Here is an 18,950-nt window from a genome sequence, read left to right on the forward strand (position 1 = left end):
GTGCTGGTGCATGCCTGTTAGTCAGCACTCAGGAGGCTGAGGCAGAAATTTGAGGTCAGCTTGGGCTACACAACAAGACTGTGTTTCCAAATAAAGCAAAGAATGGTAAGAATCCCCTAGAAGGAATGGTTCCTTTTTTTGTCAGTAGTAATAATTTTCACTGACCTTGAGAGTCTGTGTTTAGTTATTGTCTTTAGGATACAATGCCTCAAGTTTCTTACCTTTAAACTGCACAAAATAAAATTTTAGAGCAGGTTCTGATGAGATTACTAGACAGGGAATTGAGGGAGAGTTCTGTGGTTACTGTTCCATGCATTTCTCCATTTGTTACATGGTGGCAGAAGACTGAGTTAATTAGAAGTAATATTAATTAGTAGTTAAATTTATGGGCACATTGGTGTGCACTAGCAGAACAGAACCTGGCCAGAAATACTGTTGACACTGTGTGTGGGAATGGATTGGAAAACAGGATAAGGAAACCATTTTAAGGATTTTATAGTGTTCTCATCCCGATAGTGGATTAAGTCAGAAGTGGATGGAATTAAATTTGAAAGGGTGTGGCCAGGTCGTGGGAAGCTAGAGTGAGACTCTGATGCTGCTGCGTAGTGGGGTGGTGCTTGTATTTTAAAAACAGGAAGAGTGGAGGAATAGCAGACCTGAAAGTGGGGGGAGGGGAGGCACTGCTGGAAGCCTGGAAAATAGAGGAAATGAGTCTGCCTAGGGCCTAGATGGCACCAGTGGGGCTAAAGTGGATCACTGACTGAAGTCGGCAAGAAGGCCGTGATTTCTGGATTCTGCCCTTACTGTAGCAGTGAAAGATCCATGCCTTGAACCAAAGGGACATTAGATTTACTTGAAAGATAACGGAATAGGCAAGGCAGGACCCAGGCAAGTGGGCGTATGAGTGTGCTTTGTTGGGTATGGCAGAATAGCCTTGAACTAGAGGGAGTCCTCCAGCTTAGCCTTCCAAGTGCTGAGGGTTGTAAGTGCACTCTCTCATGCCAGAAGAGAAGGAATGTTTACATTTATTAATTAATGTAATAGGTTTTACCTGCAGTTCATTTATGGGCCGATTGCTTTCTCTTTTGTTTTTTTTATTGCTGTTTATTTTGTTTATTTTGCTTTGTTTGTCATGGTTTCACTGTGTAGCTCTGGCTGGCCTACAACCCTGTGTCTGTAGACCACACTACTCTCCTGGGGGGCTGGGATTCAGAGTGTTTGTGCAGCTTGCTTGCTTTTTTTGAGAAATGGGTCTTGAACTTGCATTGCTGCCTCAGTTTGCTGCTGACTGGAGTCAGGCATGTGTCCTCACAGCTGTTCTGCTATTAATTTGTTCCTCCTGTTTGTGCACTCATGGCTTCCCAGTTCATTCAGTAGTGATGTCTGGGTCATAACCTCTGTGGTTTTTATGATTCATTTTTATTTCATGTATGTCTGTATGTTTGGTTGGTTGGTTGGTTTTGTTTTTTGAGACAGGGTTTCTCTATGTAGCCCTGGCTGTCCTGGAACTCACTCTGTAGACCAGGCTGGCCTCGAACTCAGAAATCCACTTGCCTCTGCCTCTGCCTCTCAAGTGCTGGGATTAAAGACGTGCACCACCACCACCTGGCATAGAACTGAATTTTTTTTTGACTGCCCATGTTTATTAACAAAAAGGACAACCACACACACCCACTCGCAAGTATGTTTAGGAACCTTAACATTGGCAATACCCACCTTTCCCAATACCCCTCTTCTTGAGGACCCTCCCTAAATTTTGGGGGGCTTCTAGCATTTTTTTTTCTTTTTTTTTGGTTTTTCGAGACAGGGTTTCTCTGTGTAGCCCTGGCTGTCCTGGAACTCACTCTGCAGACCAGGCTGTCCTGGAACTCACTCTGCAGACCAGGCTGGCCTCGAACTCAGAAATCCGCCTGCCTCTGCCTCCCGAGTTCTGGGATTAAAGGCGTGTGCTACCACCGCCCGGCTCTAGCATTTTTTTAAATCTGAAAATCACATGAATATTCTGTCTGGACTCTCTGCCTTTTATGCCCCCATCCTCCTGTCCCTGTGGGCTGTAGATGAAAATCTCTAGGAAGATGCTCAGTCATTCAGGTTTATATCAAAATCTGCATATAACTCCTTGGTGGTAACATCTCATTTCACAGCCAGCTTCCTCAGCAGCATCTGTGAGACATCCTTGATGTCATTGTACTCTTGGAGGAAGGAGATTGCTACTCCGGTCCAATCACACGGTAGCCCTCTGCTATTAACTGGGAGATCTCCTTGTCCAGAGTGCCCTGCTTCTCTTTCAGTTTCTGAATGTCAAGGTCTCCTTGCTGGCATCACCACTCTCATCAATCATGGGGAATGGCCGCTGCGGTGATCCGGTAGCCCCCATGGTAAAGTCGGCTGAATTCTGACACACCCCTCCTGAACCCTAAGGTCCAGGGCACCCGGAGCGGGTGGGCTTAAACTCTGAAGGGACCAGGGTTGGGGTTAAACGGCTGCTTCAGGGAACTAGAAATCGATGATGGAGACCACCAGTCGCCCCACCAAAACTGAAATTCTTAAAAAAGCGGTTTGAGCATGTTGTTAGAAGCTGATAGAATAGAAGATGATTCTTTGCCCAGAAATAATACCTGGCTCAGAAATAATTGCTGGGTTTGGCAAGGACCATTAACTTATAATAGAATCCAGTTACCTGCTGGGCAGTGGTGATACATGCCTTTGATCCTAGCAGAGAGTCAAGCAGATCTAAGTTCGAGGCCAGCCTGGTCTACAGAGTAAGTTCCAGGACAGCCAGGACCACACAAAGAAACCCTGTCTCGAACAATAAACAAACAAACAAACAAAAATAAAACTGTTCATCCCTATTTGAGAGTAGGTGTCACTGTTGTTTAGGCTGGCCTTATTCATTCTGTAGCCCAGGGAAACTTTAAACTTAGGATTTTACTGCCTTGGACTCAATCTGGGATTACAGCTCTACCACCACCAAGCACAGCTTCAGGAAACAGAGGCAGGTGGAATTCTGAGTTCGAGGCCAGCCTGATGGTCTACAGAGTGAATTACAGGACAGCCAGAGCTACACAGAGAAGCCCTGTCTTATGAAGAAAAAAAAAAAATACCTTTGTGTTGAATTGGCCAGAATAAGTAGGAGTTAATTCAAGGCCTTTAGAATGCTAGACAGAGAGCTGCCAGACTTACACTGCCCCCCTCCCCCTCCCCTTCCCCCTCCCCTGTGTGATGTTAGCTCTTTAAGAGATCACAGGCCATTTTATCCTTTTAGCTTCAAGTCTAGTATCAAGAATAAATGCCTCTTTAATATACAGTTGGAGTAAATTTAAATTGCAGTGTTCTAAGTCTCCCTTTTTTTTTTTTTTTTAAGATTTATTTATTTTTGTATCTAAGTACACTGTAGCTGTCTTCAGACACACCAGAAGAGGACGTCAGATCTCATTACAGATGGTTATGAGCCACCATGTGGTTGCTGGGATTTGAATTCAGGACCTTCGGAAGAGCAGTCAGTGAGTGCTCTTATCTGTTGAGTCATCTCTCCAGCCCCCTAAGTTTCCCTTTTATTTTAAGAGGACAGAGGGCTGGATTGCAGCTCAGTGATAGCAGGTACCAGGCCTTGGGTTCCATTGCTAGTCTCCCTCCTGCCTCCCTATCCCTAAAAGAATAAAGCAGTGTAGAGATTGGGGAGTAGGGAGGATCTAATGTGGTGCTCATAAATCTGGATTAGTTACAGGAACGTCATCTGTTAGCATGCAGGGCTCACAGGTCTGACACGGGGATGCTGTTTATTCTGATGTAGAGAGACCATTCCACTCTTGCGTCACACATGCTGTCATGGCTCCTTAACAGCCTAAGGCTCAGAGGAAAGAAAATAGGTTCTCGTTAGGAAAAGGAAACATGCGAGCCCAGTGTAGCCTGTAACCGCGTGAGGAATGGGAAGTGATAGGGTCTCACGTGATAGGCCAGCTTGGCCTTCATAGTGCTAAACCTGGTCTCAAAATAAAGTAATTCAGCCACATAGTTTATTAAGGGTTTGGGAAGGCTGAGCACTGCTGCTCTTTCAGAAGTCCGGTTCTACTCTTGTACCCACATGGCACCCAAGTGTTTTCATCTTAGTTTAAAACTATCTTTAAATGTACTATTTCTTGTGTGTGCTGTGTGTGTATGTAAGTGGGGTTGCACGTGCACCCACACGCCAGAGCACCCACTCTTAGGGAACCAGATGTCCTTTTCTGGTCTGCTCAAGCAACAGGCTCACATGGTACACACACACAGACAAGCAGAGCACCATGCACACAGGATAATTCAAAAGGATGTTTTGGGGAGAAACACTGTGGGAGTCGGGGTCGGGGCAGTGAAGTGACAGGCACTGAGCAGACCCATCTGTAGGTAAGCTGGCATGTTAGTCGTGTCTGTTAGACCACAGGTCCGTCCGTTCTCCCTGGAACACCAGACCATGTCTCCCTGTAAAGGCAGGCTCTCGGGAGGGAGGGAGGGGGGAGGGAGCTGACCTTGCCTTTTCCTTCTCACTTTGCAGTTGCAGGTGAGGCCTGCTCCGCTTACTGCACAGACTCCAGGTGGCTTTGAGTTACAGCTAGACTCCTACCAGTTCCTTCCTGACACAGGGCACAGAGCCGAGGTCACGTGTTCTACTCCCCTACTTTTGTTCCTTTGATCTAAAGGGGGCTGACAGAACTACTGCAGGGTCTGTCTCTTCCTCAGGATCCCCAGCACACTGACTGTGACGGGTGCCCTCCCAGTGAAGGATACTTGGTAATGAAGGCTTACCTTCCCACTTCAGATGCTGCTGCTGCTGAAACTCTCCTTGGAGAGCCAGTGTGGAGGCTTGATTTCACCTCAGCTTCCTCTCTACGTTAAACCCATCTTGTTTTTATGCCGTCGTGAGTGGGCACCTACTTGAAGCAGGGCCTGAGTTGTCCCTGCTAGGGATGGCTCTTGAGTATGCAGTCCTGCCTGGCTCTTCGCTTGGGTTTGCTTTATGTGTCTTTTGCTCACAGTTTAATGCACCTGTCCAGTAACAGTCTGGTGCTTGTGGTATCTGTCCACTATATGGTTCCTTAGATTGATTCTCTTGTTGGGTATTTGATTTCAGGCATAACTGTTGTCTTTACTGACTGTAAGCGATAGTATCTGTTTTTGAGGTTAAAAAAGAGTCAGAATGCTGGTGATGGTCACACTGAAGGAAAAATTTTGTCTAAACACATTGAGTTGGAGATACTTTGAGTGGCTGTTGAATTAAATGGCATTGTGCTGTGCAGTTAAATACTCCAAAGCTATTAACAGAAATGGTTGAAGAAATCCCAAGTGTAAAAGTGTAAATCGCTACCAGGTTAAAAAGAAGTACCCTTAGAAAAACGTGCCTAATCCTGGAAGTTGTGTCCAATAAAGGAGCAGAACAAAGCAAGCAAAAGTCAATTTAAATTGTCTCATGGGGGTGACTGTGAGGTTCCACACAGCCCAGGCTAGCCTTAAACATTCTGTGTAGCTAAGGAGACTTTCAGCTTCTGACCTTCAACCTTCTGAGAACTGAGGTTATCACTCAATTTATTCCGTGATGGTGATTGAACCAGGGAATCCATGCTACAGCTCAGCTCCATCCTACCTAACGTTTACCCACTTTCCTTAAGGATAAGGGCTCACTGTAATCTTACTGGCTTTGGACTTAGAATTCCCTGCCGAAGCCACCTGAGAGCTACTCTGATAACAGATCTGAGCTCCCACGTGGAGCTAACTAGACTTCTTTCTTGCTTGCTTCCGTCCTTCCTTTCCTTCCTCTTTCCCTCTCTCCTTCCTTCCTTCCTTCCTTCCTTCCTTCCTTCCTTCCTTCCTTCCTTCCTTCCTTCCTTCCTTCCTTCCTTNCCTTCCTTCCTTCCTTCCTTCCTTCCTTCCTTCCTTCCTTCCTTCCTTCCTGACCAACTGTGACTTTCTTTCTTTGTTTTCTGTTTTAATCCCCCCTAACCTTGCCTTTTGGTTTCCTTGGTTTATATATTAAGATGATTATAGTTAGAAAAACCTTGAGTATGTCAGTCCAGTTTCTAGTGTGGGTAGCAGATCAGGAATTGACTGCATAGACGCCCTTAAGAGGAAAAGCTCCGTCATGGAGTGAGCTGCATTTCAGCGACCTGAGTTGTCCCTGATGCTGCTCCCCCACACAGTGCCTCGACTTGTCAGTGTGCTAGAGTGGCGGAGGGGAAATGGGACTTTTTACTAGCCAGCTACCCATACTCATTATCAATTTATGAAACACTAGCCTGCCCGATACATGTCTCAAGGACTGGAATTTAACAATGGAGGCAGAAAAAGAATTGGCATCATTTATGAAGTTGCTAAACATGCCAGTATGATTTCTGATCATCACACACCTGGTCGGAGTTTACATCATACTTATTGTTTTTTTGTAGACCGCAGCCTTTGTCCTTATACAAATGGCTTATGATGAAGTCTGAACTGGGATAGGGAATGGCCCAATGTTGGGTGAATACTGAGGGGCCATATAGATGTTAGGCTGGGCTGGGAGGGAATCAGATACAAAAGAAAAAAGAAAAGATCTGTCGTAGTAGTGGGTGGTCACAACCATGGGAAGGAATTGGCAAGAAGAATGGATTGCAGTGGGAGAGACACCCTGGGCCTGAGTGGAGATGGACCGGCATAGTTGAAGGGCCTCGTATACCTAAATGCACAGTATACCTAATTTACAGTTAGAAAGGTCCTATGGAAGTCTCTGGGCCCACATACCCAGTTTCCCCTGATAAGGAAGCACTGGACTCAGCTTTTGTTGTCTTAGGGTCTTGGTGGTGGTGGCATTTCCGTAGCCCTTGTTTCTTTTAGATGGCGCTGCTGTTTGAGGCGCACTGACGAGAGGTTTCAGGGGGTGTTTGGGGTTGCTGCCCTTTCCAGTCACGACTAGATGGAGGTTATGGCTTTGAGGGAAGAAAAGTGTCACTCTTTCCTTAAAGATGTAATGTAGTACTGTGAATACATTGTATTTATTGTGTGCGCGCGTGTGTGCGTGTCTGCTGTCTGCGTGCATGTGTGCAGTGCCCAAGGTCAGAAAAGGACCTCAGACCCCTTTAACTGAAGTTAGAGATGGTTGTGAACCATGTGGGCATTGGGAACTGAACATGGGTTCCCTGGAAAAGCAGCCAGTGCTCTAACGACTGAGCCATCAGATTCCCAGTGGCCCACTTCTTTTCCTAGGACTTTATTAACCTTTTACATTTCTTAAAATCAAATTTTAGTATTATCTTTAATTTTTATACTTTTAAAATATGTATGTTACAGTTTTTCATGTGGCTTCAGTTTTCCTATCCACCTTACTTTTTCAATACTTTTGAGTGGTGATAAAAACCATCTTATGGATGTATCTAATATGCTTTGTGTTTCCATTTGATTAATAGGCATTTGAGATCATTTTTGCTTCTTGCCAGTTGGGTGTAATGGTGCTATGACTATGCACACTATTACACAGACATATAGGGGAAACACCTTTATGCAAAATAACAGTGAAGGGAATTTTTTTAGATAAATACATAGTAATTTGATAATTATAGTTTGAGGAAAGATAATAGGAAAATATTGAAAGTGTTTTCTGTGTGAGTAGAAAACTTTGTATATATAATGAAATTGTGCAGTTCATACTGCAGTAGTTTTGAATCTGGGTGGAGTGACTGAGACACTGTTTGCTGTGATGACACAAAATACACATAGCATGGGCAAACACTACAGAAATCCCTGCACTTCATTATGTTTGAATTTTAATTGTTTTCTGGTTATTGTATGTTCAGAAACCTTTTTATGTTGCTAAATTTTTAAGAAGTTGGAAAGTGAATTTTACTCTTAATATTTGTAAATAATATTTGTTATAGTAACATACTTCATTTAACTTGAGTTTTGTAATGAAACTGGTGTAGAGCTAATTTTTATTTTTAATTCCTTTAAATTTGGTGGTTTATTCCATACCTGTCAATGAACTTTTAAGATTTTTCTGTATTTTGTTCTATACCAAGTTCTCTGGTTACTTTCCTAATGAGTCAAGACTTCCTCCCTCCCGAGCTGTAGAGGGCGCACTTAATCCTCTGCAGCGCCTGCCTCCCTCAGCCTACTGAGGTAAGGAACCTGCAGGGTGGCTTGAGCTAGGGTGTAAGGCCTGCAGGGACATAGTCAAAATCCTCAAACTCAGCAGCTCTCCCCGGTGCCCACCTGAAGTGCTGTCTTAGCGTCTCAGGCTGGGCTTTGAAGGTTAAAGTCTCTGGCAGTGTTTATACACACATCAGATGAAGCTGTGGGGGGTTGTACTGCTATTTTTTTAAATGCTATGAAGATGCCATAAGATGGTTTCCATAGTCCTGACAGGCAGTGTGGTGTCCTGCGCCTTCATCACCAGGGTCGGTTGTAGGGCAGACCTGTACAGTGCACTTGCTGCAGTCGAGTGAGCATTTGCTCTGCTGGTGTAGCGAGGGATAGTTGTGCCTTCTTGTGCTCCTTCCTGTTCCAGACAGGTCTGGGTTTATTTGACTCCTCTAACCCTGTCACTGCTGACTGGAATAGACTGCTTTAGCGATCTGAACCTGAGGAGGCCTCAGTGTCCATGCAGAGACACTGGCCGGTGCTTGCTTCGTCACGCAAGTCTCGAAGGTCACGGAAGGCAAAAACAGATGAACTTGTGTTATCTGCCTGATCCTTTAAGAAAAGTGTGTGTGACTTTTCCTCTTTCCTCTCTCCTGCCTCCGCCTGCTCTCGTTCTCTATAGCTTGAACTCATCAGACCGCCCGGCCTGGCCAGTCTCGCGCTGCTCTTCCTGTCTCAGCCTCCCCAGCCTTCCATCCAAGCTCAGCGCTAGAATCTGTGTGCTTTTCTTAATCCTCCTCCACCTCTGAACAAAAAAAGACAACCTTTGACCTTGACTTCTTGTCTTTTCTGTTGCTGTGAAGAGACACACCATGATAATTGGGGGCTTGCTTACAATTTCATGACCACTGTGACCTCAGACAGGCATGGCACTGAAGCAGTGTTGTGTTTGATAGCTTACATTTGATTCACAAGCAGTGGGCAGAGAGCTAGACTGGGCTTGGCGTGGGCTGTGGGACGTCCACTTCCTCAACCTTAGAGCCAACCATGCAGAGATTTGCTCCTGGATGGCCACTCTCAATCAGACCATCACGCTCCTTTTCCTCAATTTTTATCCTGGAGATAGAACCTTGTGCAAATGCATATTCATCATTTATTGCTATTGCTGTTTATGAAAATTGCTATGTATGGAAATGGTACCACTTGCTCCTTTCTCTTAGATATTTGTATGCGTCCTAGTTTCCAGTGGTTGTCAATGAGCTGCTCCTATCTATCTATCTATCTGTCTATCATATATAAGTACACTGTAGCTGTCTTCAGTGTCTTCTGTAGGCCAGAAGAGGGCATCAGATCTCATTATGGATGGTTGTGAGCCACCATGTGGTTGCTGGGATTTGAACTCAGGACCTCTGGAAGAGCAGTCAGTGCTCTTAACCANTGGTTGTGAGCCACCATGTGGTTGCTGGGATTTGAACTCAGGACCTCTGGAAGAGCAGTCAGTGCTCTTAACCACTGAGCCATCTCTCCAGCCCATGGATAAGCTGCTGCTCCTCCTGCTCCTCCTCCTCCTCCTCCTCCTCCTCCTCCTCCTCTTCTTCTTCTTCTTCTTTCATGTTTAAAACATTTTAATTTAACTTACAAACTGGGCTGGAGTCCTTTAGCATGATTGAGTTCTGCTATGCTCGCCCACTTGTTCCATTCCACTGCCTAAAGCTGTGGTTTTTACAGTTTTGTGTGTTTGTGTGTAATGTGCTTTGAACACATATTCATGTTAATTTATGTAACTAACCTAGAACTGCTTGTCCGCCTAGCAACTCAACAGTACAGAGAGGCATTTTATTCTTTTGGTTCTTGATTTTTCTTTTTCTTATTTTCTCATGAATTTCTTTTATTGGATATTTTCTTTATTTACATTTCAAATGTTAATCCCCTTTCCTGCCCCCCCATCCCATCCTCCCTCCCCCTGCTTCTATGAGGGTGTTCCTCCACCCACCTACCCACTCCTACCTCCCCACCCTCAGTTCCCCTACACTGGGGCATCTATTGAGCCTTCATAGGACCAAGGACCTCTCTTCCCATTGATGCCTGACAAGGCCATCCTCTGCAACGTATGCAGCTGGAGCCATGTGTACTCCTTTGTTGATGGCTTAGTCCCTGGGAGCTCTTGGGACTGGTTGGTTGGTATTGTTGTTCTGTGGGGTTGGAATCCCCTTCAACTTCTTCAGTCCTTTCTCTAACTCCTATTGAGGACCCAGTGGTCAGTCCAATGGTTGGCTGTGAGCATCCATCTCTGTATTTGTCAGGCTCTGACAGGGCCTCTCAGGAGACAGCCATATCAGGCTCCTTTCAGCAAGCACTTCTTGGTATCCGGAATAGTGTCTGGGTTATTAATAATCTTCTTTATTCCTTTTTTTTTTTTTAACGTGTAAGTGTTTTGCCTGCATATGTGTCTGTGTACCACATGTATGTCTTTCTTGTGCCCATGGAAGCCAGGAGTCCCATCTCTAACTGGAGTTGTAGAGGATATGAGCTACCCTGTGGGTACTGGGACCAAGCCTAGGTCTTCTACAAGAGCAGGGAGTGCTCTTAACTACTGAGTCGGCAAAGCCTTTTCTGTTGGAGTTTTGCTGTTGTTGTTGTTTGTTTGTTTGTTGTTTTGGGGGGTTTGTTTGTTTAGTTTTTTGTTTGTTTGTTTTTTTGAGACAATTTTTTCTCTGTGTAGCCCTGGCTGTCTTGGAACTTACTCTGTAGACCAGGCTGACCTCAAACTCAGAAATCTGCCTGCCTCTGCCTCCCAGAGTAGTGGGATTAAAGGTGTGTGACACCACTACCAAGCTCAGTTTTTTGTTTTTGTTTGTTTTTTAAATGTGTTTAATTAAATGTCTGAATAGTTACTTCACCAAAAATTACAGATAGCATGTCATGGAAGCTGTCCAGTATTACTGACTATTAGAGAAATTTAAATGAAAGCCACTGTATGACTATACTAAACACAGAATGTTTAAAATAAAAGGCTTACATAAAACTAAGTACTGATGCTGGGCGTGGTGGCACACGCCTTTAATCCCAGCACTTGGGAGACAGAGGCAGGCAGATTTCTGAGTTTGAGGCCAGCCTGGTCTACAGAGTGAGTTCCAGGACAGCCAGGGCTACACAGAGAAACCCTGTCTCGAAAAAAACCAAAACCAAAAAAAAAAAACAAAAAAAACCCCACTAAGTACTGATGAGTGAAGAAGCCTGTTGTTTTTGCTAAAGTTAGTGAATTATGGTAAAGCCACTCAAAAACACCAGTCTTTTAAAAATAATTAACTATATTTACTTAAAGTCTGACCCAGGAAACTCATTTTTCAAGTAACTAGAATTAGCATATGTGCACAATGAAACCCACTGGAGAAGAGTTAAGAGCATTGGCTGCTCTTGCAGAGGGTCCAGCCCATGAGTGCTACAAGAACGGCTGCTCTCTACATGCAGGAATGTGTTTGCACTGTCACATCCACTTGGTCCACAGTTCTGGGTCTTTACGATGTCTTTTTTATTTTTATTTTTATTTCCAAAGTACATTTTGAAAGATCCGTTCACCCTCCTTCCTTTCCTCCCTCCTTGCTTCTGTTTGTTTTCTTTCTCTCACAAAGACATGGTCTCTGCAGCTTACATTAATGACAGTTGTTAGTCTTCACCATGTGTCCTTGGCTGGCTCAGAACTCACAGTGTAGACCAGGCTGTTCTAATTCTAAGAGAGCTGCTCCTGCACGTACCTTCATCAGGTGCCGGGGTGAGCGTGCGCACTGTGTCCACTTTATAAAGTTCCTGCCACTTACTTTGTTGCTCAGATTTTTCTAGATTTAGTTGGTGGAAGATAGAACCCATAGTTCTTTGGCAGCCTTCTTATTTTCTAGTATAACAAAATATTCTAGGGTCATCTTGTAATCTTGTGAGCCCTAGAATAAGACATTTCTAAAAGATATATTAGTTGTTTTACTGGAAATGTGTTTAGAAGTCTGATCTGAGAGTTAATGTGCTCGGTTTCCCTCCATTGAGGGTGTTTCTGGGCACAGATGGGGAATGTGTGTGCTGATGAGTGTGCCCACAGCTGCAGTTGCTTTGGGAAAGAGCTCACGGGTGCATGCTGTTAGCAACAGTCCCATTCACCATCACGGATTCTTTGAAGCCTCCTCTTTTCTCTATTTCCAACTCTTCTTTAGCTTAATTATTTTGAGGTTCATTATGTTCTTTTGTTTTATTAGTTCATGCTCTTACTGCATGGATATGATGGTACGATTTGGAGAAACTGATGACTCTCCCTCCAAAGCATTAGTTGTGTTTCATATTGCCACCATAAGTCAGAGGGTTCCCCTTTCTCCATCCACACTGTCACCAGATTGGGCATTGGTTTAGTAGGGGTGGAATCCAGGAGCTTCGGTCTCCTGATCTATTGGTGTTTATCCTTGCCCTCCCCCCCTCCTCCCTTTCTGAGGGGCAGGTGAGGGTGGGGAAGGGAAAGTCCTTGTCTGTTTTCTGTTGTTTTGGCTGGTTTCGAGACGCACATCTTGCTTTGAGGTTCTGTTGAACTGAGAACCTCCCCAGCCCCCCACACTGGGATTGTAGGCAAGCACAGCCACACACAACTCCCGATAAATACTTTCTTTCCTGCCGGGTGTAGTGATGCACGCCTTTAATCCCAGTGCTTGGTAGGCAGATGCAGGCGGATTTCTGAGTTCAAGGCCAGCCTGGTCTACAGAGTGAGTTCCAGGACAGCCAGGGCTACACAGAGAAACCCTGTCTCGAAAAACAAAAAAACAAAAAACAAAAATACTTTCTTTGGTGTAACAGTTTTTGTTTGAATGTTTACCTATTCCAAAACTCATGTTAAAATCTCTGTTGCCAATATATTGGGAGGTGGGACTTTGAAGAGTTTAAGACACCCTGAGAGCTTCACACTCATGAATTGGTTCAGTGTCTGTATAAAAGAGGCCTGGGCAGTGGGATGGATCTCTGTTAGATTTGTTGTTAGTGGTGTTGTATGCAGTATTAACCTTTTTTTTTTTTTTTTAACTTCTGAATTATATTTAAAAGGCAGTTGGGGCCAAGTGTGGGGGTGTACATTTTTAATCTCAACACTTGGGAGGCAGGGGCAAGTAGATTTCTGTGAATTCAAGACCAGTCTGTTTTACATAGCAAGTTCCAAACCAGTCAGTAATACATGAGACCCCCATCTCAACAAAATTAAAATGGTATATTCAACAATAGATGGTATTCCAGTAATATCTGTAGCATTCCTGTCTCTCCCTCCTGTAGACCCTGTGTCCATGCCCATGCAAAGTCATCTTAAGGGACTTTGTGAATTTCCTAAAATACCATTTTAATTTTATTTATTATTATTGTATGGGTATGGGTGGTAATGTCACAGTCTAAGACTTAGAAGATCAGATAATGGTGGTATTTACTGCTTAATTATAGCTACTAACTTATAATGATACAATTTTTATTTTCTTTCTACTAAGCCAAACTGGCAAGGCGCAGTCAAGAACGAGACAATCTTGGCATGTTGGTCTGGTCACCTAATCAGAGTCTTTCTGAAGCAAAACGTAAGTCTTTACTATCCACTTTGCTGTTTACTGCTCTCTCACGTTTTTAAAGTTTAAAGATTTTCAACCTGTGGTTTCATTATCTTACATGTTCCTTAAATGCTTTGAAAGCTAGTAATGAGTGTATAACTAAGAACAGTTAATGAGCGTAGAAAGGAAATAATGGTTGGAGAGATGGTTCCGCAGTCCAGAGCACTTACAGAGAACCTGTTTCCAGGGGATCTGATGACCTCTTCACACACACACACACACACACACACTTGCACATAAAATATTTTTTAAAGGAAGAAAGAAATAACACTGAACTGTGTAACCCCTTAACTGGAAATACGTCCATTACTCAGGGTTTCACAGTCCTGGCCAGTGCTCTGTCACTGAGCTGCAGCTACAGCTATATAGCTCAGCTCACAGTTTTAACAGTGTTACTGCAAATGCCCTGAGTACATTGACCTTTGTTTTGGAGGGGGAGGAGAAGTGGCTCTGTTAATGTTATTAATAATTGTATTTTCTATCTACTCATGTTACCTTTAGGAGTAATTTTGTATCTGCTGTGCTACCATAATTCCTTGATGTTGAAAGCCTTGTGTCATCATAACTAAGTAATTAAACAATTTCCTATGACACATTTTCAGTGGAGTTTATGGATGGACTCACGTGATTTGTTAATGGAAATCACATAACAGGTTTTTGTAATTTGCACATCTGACCTGGAGCTTGTCCTGCTGCAGTTAATGGTGTGCCCCACTCTCCTGGCCTCAGCATCTCTGACCCTGTGCCTGCTGACAGACTTTCTGCATAGTTAGCGTTTGTTTGTTTTTTTTCGTTCTTCACTGAGTGCACTCAGTGACTTACAAAGTTGATTCCTGCCATTTTGAACACACATTCTTACATAGCATAGGGGAAGGGAACTGAAAAAAAACCTACACCCTTGTAACTAGAAAAGCTTTGTTTTCCAGAACCCTGCTGAGCAGTTCTGCATTCAGAGAGCATAGGCACTCAGTTAACATGTCTCCCTTAGTATGGGATGGTTTGACTCTGACTACTGGGGCTACAAGTATGCCTATAACACCTGCTTAAAAGGTTTAGTTTTAATTTATCTATTTCTGCTTTTTCAAGACAACATTTCTTTGTGTAGCCTAAACTGTCTTGGAACTCACAGCAATCTGCCTGCCTCTGCCTTCTGAATGTTGGAATTAAAGGTATGCGCCACTACCGCCCTGAAGATTAAGAGTTTTTAAACAACAATATTGTGTAAGTTTTCAATTTTACTATTAAGTTTTACTCAATATTAGTTAAAAGTTGAACTTTAAGCCGGGCGTGGTGGCACATGCCTTTAATCCCAGCACTTGGGAGGCAGAGGCAGGCGAATTTCTGAGTTCAAGGCCAGCCGGGTCTACAGAGTGAGTTCCAGGACAGCCAGGGCTACACAGAGAAACCCTGTCTGCGAGGGGAAAAAAAGTTGACCTTTAAAAACTTCTAAAAGAAACAATTTTGTCTACTATGAATATTTAGAAGACACAGGCTGTCTTAGTGTTTTACTGCTGTGAAGAGACACCACGACCAACCTGGCTACCAAGTCAACTCTTCAAAGACAACATTTCATTGGGGCTGGCTCACAGGTTCAGAGGTTCAGTCCATTATCATCATGACAGAACAAGCATCCAGGCAGGCATAGTGCAGGAGGAGCGGAGGTTCTACATCTTCATCTGAAGGCCGCTAGGAGACGATGAGCTCCCATGTGGTTAGGAGGAGGGTCTCATTGCCCACCCCACAGTGGCACACTCCCTCCAAGACCACACCCCCTAATAGTGCCACTCCCTGGGCCAAGCATATTCAAACCACCACACTGTGGAGGGTGAGGGGGAAACAGAACAATTTAGCTTACCTCTAAACCAGAAACAACTGCTGAATGTTTTAGAATGTTTCTGTGAATCTACACACACCAAACTCTATATATAGTTTTGAGATAAAGTTTCACACTGTGGTCCAGGCTGAGCTGAAATTCACTGTAGAGCCTAGCCTCTGTGTTACTTGGAAAATTCGTTTTGTCTCAGTATTTACAGTAACTTTTTAGCATAACCAGGTATGAATATATTTTATACATTTAAAAAGAGAACAAAATAGGCTGAGAGATGACTCAGATGTTTTCCAGCAGTCTTGGATTTATTCCAAAATCTATTTTTGAATTGGGTGTGTGCGTGCGTACACACACACACACACACACACACACACCATCATGCGTTTATCCTTTTTTTTTTTTCCCAGAGCTGAGGATCGAACCCAGGGCCTTATGCTTGTTAGTAGGCAAGTGCTCTACCACTGAGCTAAATCCCCAATCCCCCATCATGTGTTTATGTGCAATGTGTATGTGCAGGTCAGGTCACAGAGGACTGAAGATGACATGGAATCCTCTGGAATTGAAACTACAGATGTTGGTTGTAAGATGCCACTTGAGTGCAGGGAACCGAACCTGAACCCTGTGCAAGAGCACTGAATGCTCCTGGCCATGGAGTCCTCTCTCCAGCTGTCTTACAGCCACTGGCAGCTTAATGGTGTTTCCATGAACACATAGGTCATGCATCCCAAAGATGCGTCAACTCCTGATGCTTAGATCTTAGCCATCTTCTTCCTCACACATCTGTGGTGATGCTGGTGTAAGTGTACCTACTACGGTGCCAGTTTTATGAACACGTAACACAGACAATTACATAGTTTACATGGTGATGATAAAAGATCAATGGTTATTTTTAAATGTATGCTTTCTCTCAGCAGCTTCACACAGCTCATGGCTGCCATGTCTCTCTCACATTATTTCCTATTGTGCCCAATTTAATGTCATGATGTTTGTCTTAATGGTGACCCTCGGAACAATTGGCTGTACAATATATCTTTTTCTGTCATATAGACCCGTGTGTAGTAGGCTCGTATACCATCTGGGTGTGTGAAAATATACTCTGGTGTTTACAGAATGACAGGATAGATTAATGACATACTTAGAATCTACCTCAAAAACAAAAGAAGAAACACATGGTTGAGTATATTTCTTTTTCAAAGATTTATTTATTTATTTAATGCATGTGAGTACACTGTGGCTATCTTCAGACACACCAGAAGGGTGCATCAAATCCCATTACAGATGGTTGAGCCATTTTTTTCAGCCCTTTTTTGTTTGTTTGTTTGTTTTTAAAGGCTAAATAGAATCCATAGATTAAGGAGCAAATAAGTCATTTCTTTTCTGTTTTAAAGGGGGAAATGGTTTTGAGGGCAAGTTTTAGGTACACAGCTGCATTAAGCAGAAAGCAGAGAATCGCTATGTACACCTGGACCTTCCCTTGCTATGAAGACATGGCACCTGTAGAGGTGGTGCATCTGAGTGGTGCATTACCACCTTCAGAGCGTGTGGGATGTCGAGCCTACTGCTTTGCTCTGACATCTCCAAGTGTGGCTTCAGTCTGCTGGGAAGCTGCCCTGTGGGTGATGGAATGCACCCGCTCCTGGTCCCTAATACGTGCCGTGGAAGAGCTGGGTTTAAATGGAGTACCTGAAGGTCTCTTCCAAGCTGGGCTGCTTTTGCCTGTTGGTGTGTCTCCCCACCATCCACCCTCTACATTTGCTTCTCAGCCGCCTAGATAGAATTTGCTTATCCTTTCTGTTAACAGAGGGAAGTTGCTTTAAGTTTTTACTACAAACATTACTACAGAAACATTCCTTGACCTATTTTTGTGTCTCATCTGCTCAGCTAAAAGTCAGTGCCAAATAATTTTCTAAAGTGGACAGACTAGTTTACTGTTGCTACCAGAAAAGGATAAAGGGATTTGCTCATGATCCTGTTATTGCTGGATTTGGATTATGCATTGTAGACAGTCTAGTGGGTGTAACATTGTTGCTCATACCCAGGAATTTTGCTACTTTTTGTTAGGTGTGATAATGACTCTCTGTTTATACTTTTTAAAAAAAAAGCATGCATATGTAAGAATGAAATTAAATGAGATGTACTTTAAATTTGTCAAATATAATACAGTAACTAGCCAGATTGGATTGTGGACAAAAAATAAAGCATTGTTGAAGAATTTAATTTACTTTTTTATGATTACATAAAAGACATCTCAATGTTTAAGAGATTAGGCCATAATGTGTGAAAAGTTACCGTCAAATGGGTTTGGAGGAAGTACATTACTTACAGACAAGTTTATTTCCATTATTAATTGATAATCCTTCACCCTACCATATGAATATTTTTGTTTGGGGAGGTTTTGGGGCTCACACATCCTGTGTGTGCATTCTGTGGGTACCGTCACATTAGCTCTGAACTGTGCGTCTTGTGGTTACTTGTGTCAGCTTGCTTTCCAGCCTCCTCTTTTCTTTGTACTGCTGTGTACTATGTCACACTTTTTATACTCTAAGCTTCCTGCCATTAAAAATGGAATAGGTTAGCAAACCTTTAATCCCAGCACTCAGGAGGCAGAGGCAGCCAGATCTCTATAAATTCAAGGTCACCCTGGCTTACATAGCAAGTTCTAGGACAGCCAGATCTACACAAAGAAACCCCGTCTCAAAAAAACAAACAAACAAACAAAACAAAACACCAGAAACAAAACAAAAAGAAAGAGATAAGGTGGGTTAGTCAGGGCTATAACCCCAGGACTCTGGAGGCTAAGATATGGGAATCGAGGTTTTTGAGATCAATTGAGCTACCTATTGAGACCATATCTCATTAAAAAACAATATCAACAAAACAAACCCAAAGCTGTGCATAGTGGCTCCTGCCTATAATCTCGGCAGACTAGAGGGCAGAGAGGAGGGGATTAATGTGAGTGTGGCCAGCATGGTCTAGGTTAGCAAGTTCTAGGCTGCCGGGTTACAGAGTGGAGTCTTCTCTCAAACAACTATAAAACTATACCACCAACAAAAAACGAAGACCTGGGTTTTGAACTTTTATTTATGAAAGTTCATCTTGTAGCCTTATTTACTTAACCAAGCTCCATTCTCAAATACTTACGGTTTTTGTGGGGTTTGTTGTTAATTGTTGTTTTCTTGTCTCCTTCCTATAAATAACATCTGAGTAGGTTAAAGGCATGCTATATTAACCTCATAGGGAAGGGCTTTCTTCCTTCTGCAGCACGGGCTGCCTATACAAGTGTATTAATAGTTCCTCCTAAGCCGGGCGTGGTGGCGCATGCCTTTAATCCCAGCACTCGGGAGGCAGAGGCAGGCAGATTTCTGAGTTCGAGGCCAGCCTGGTATACAAAGTGAGTTCCCTATCTTGAAACCCAGAGAAACCCT

General features: G+C 43.5%; 1 protein-coding gene and 1 pseudogene across 2 annotated transcripts in view; one reads left to right on the forward strand and one right to left on the reverse strand.

Moving 5' to 3' along the window:
• The window catches only part of Rcor1 (REST corepressor 1), a 71,951-nt gene that overhangs the window by 24,169 nt on the left and 28,832 nt on the right, over window positions 1–18,950 (forward strand). For both annotated transcript variants that reach the window (XR_003844214.1, XM_021202002.1), the window contains exon 3: window positions 13,584–13,667. Coding sequence is in view for 1 of the 2 variants with exons in the window: in XM_021202002.1 (XP_021057661.1) it covers window positions 13,584–13,667 (84 nt within the window). In the remaining variant the exon portion in view is untranslated. The remainder of the gene's footprint in view (window positions 1–13,583; window positions 13,668–18,950) is intronic.
• Window positions 2,080–2,341, reverse strand: LOC110324433 (annotated as a pseudogene).

This window comes from Mus pahari, chromosome 7 (genome assembly GCF_900095145.1).
Source record: "Mus pahari chromosome 7, PAHARI_EIJ_v1.1, whole genome shotgun sequence".
NCBI lineage: Eukaryota > Metazoa > Chordata > Mammalia > Rodentia > Muridae > Mus > Mus pahari.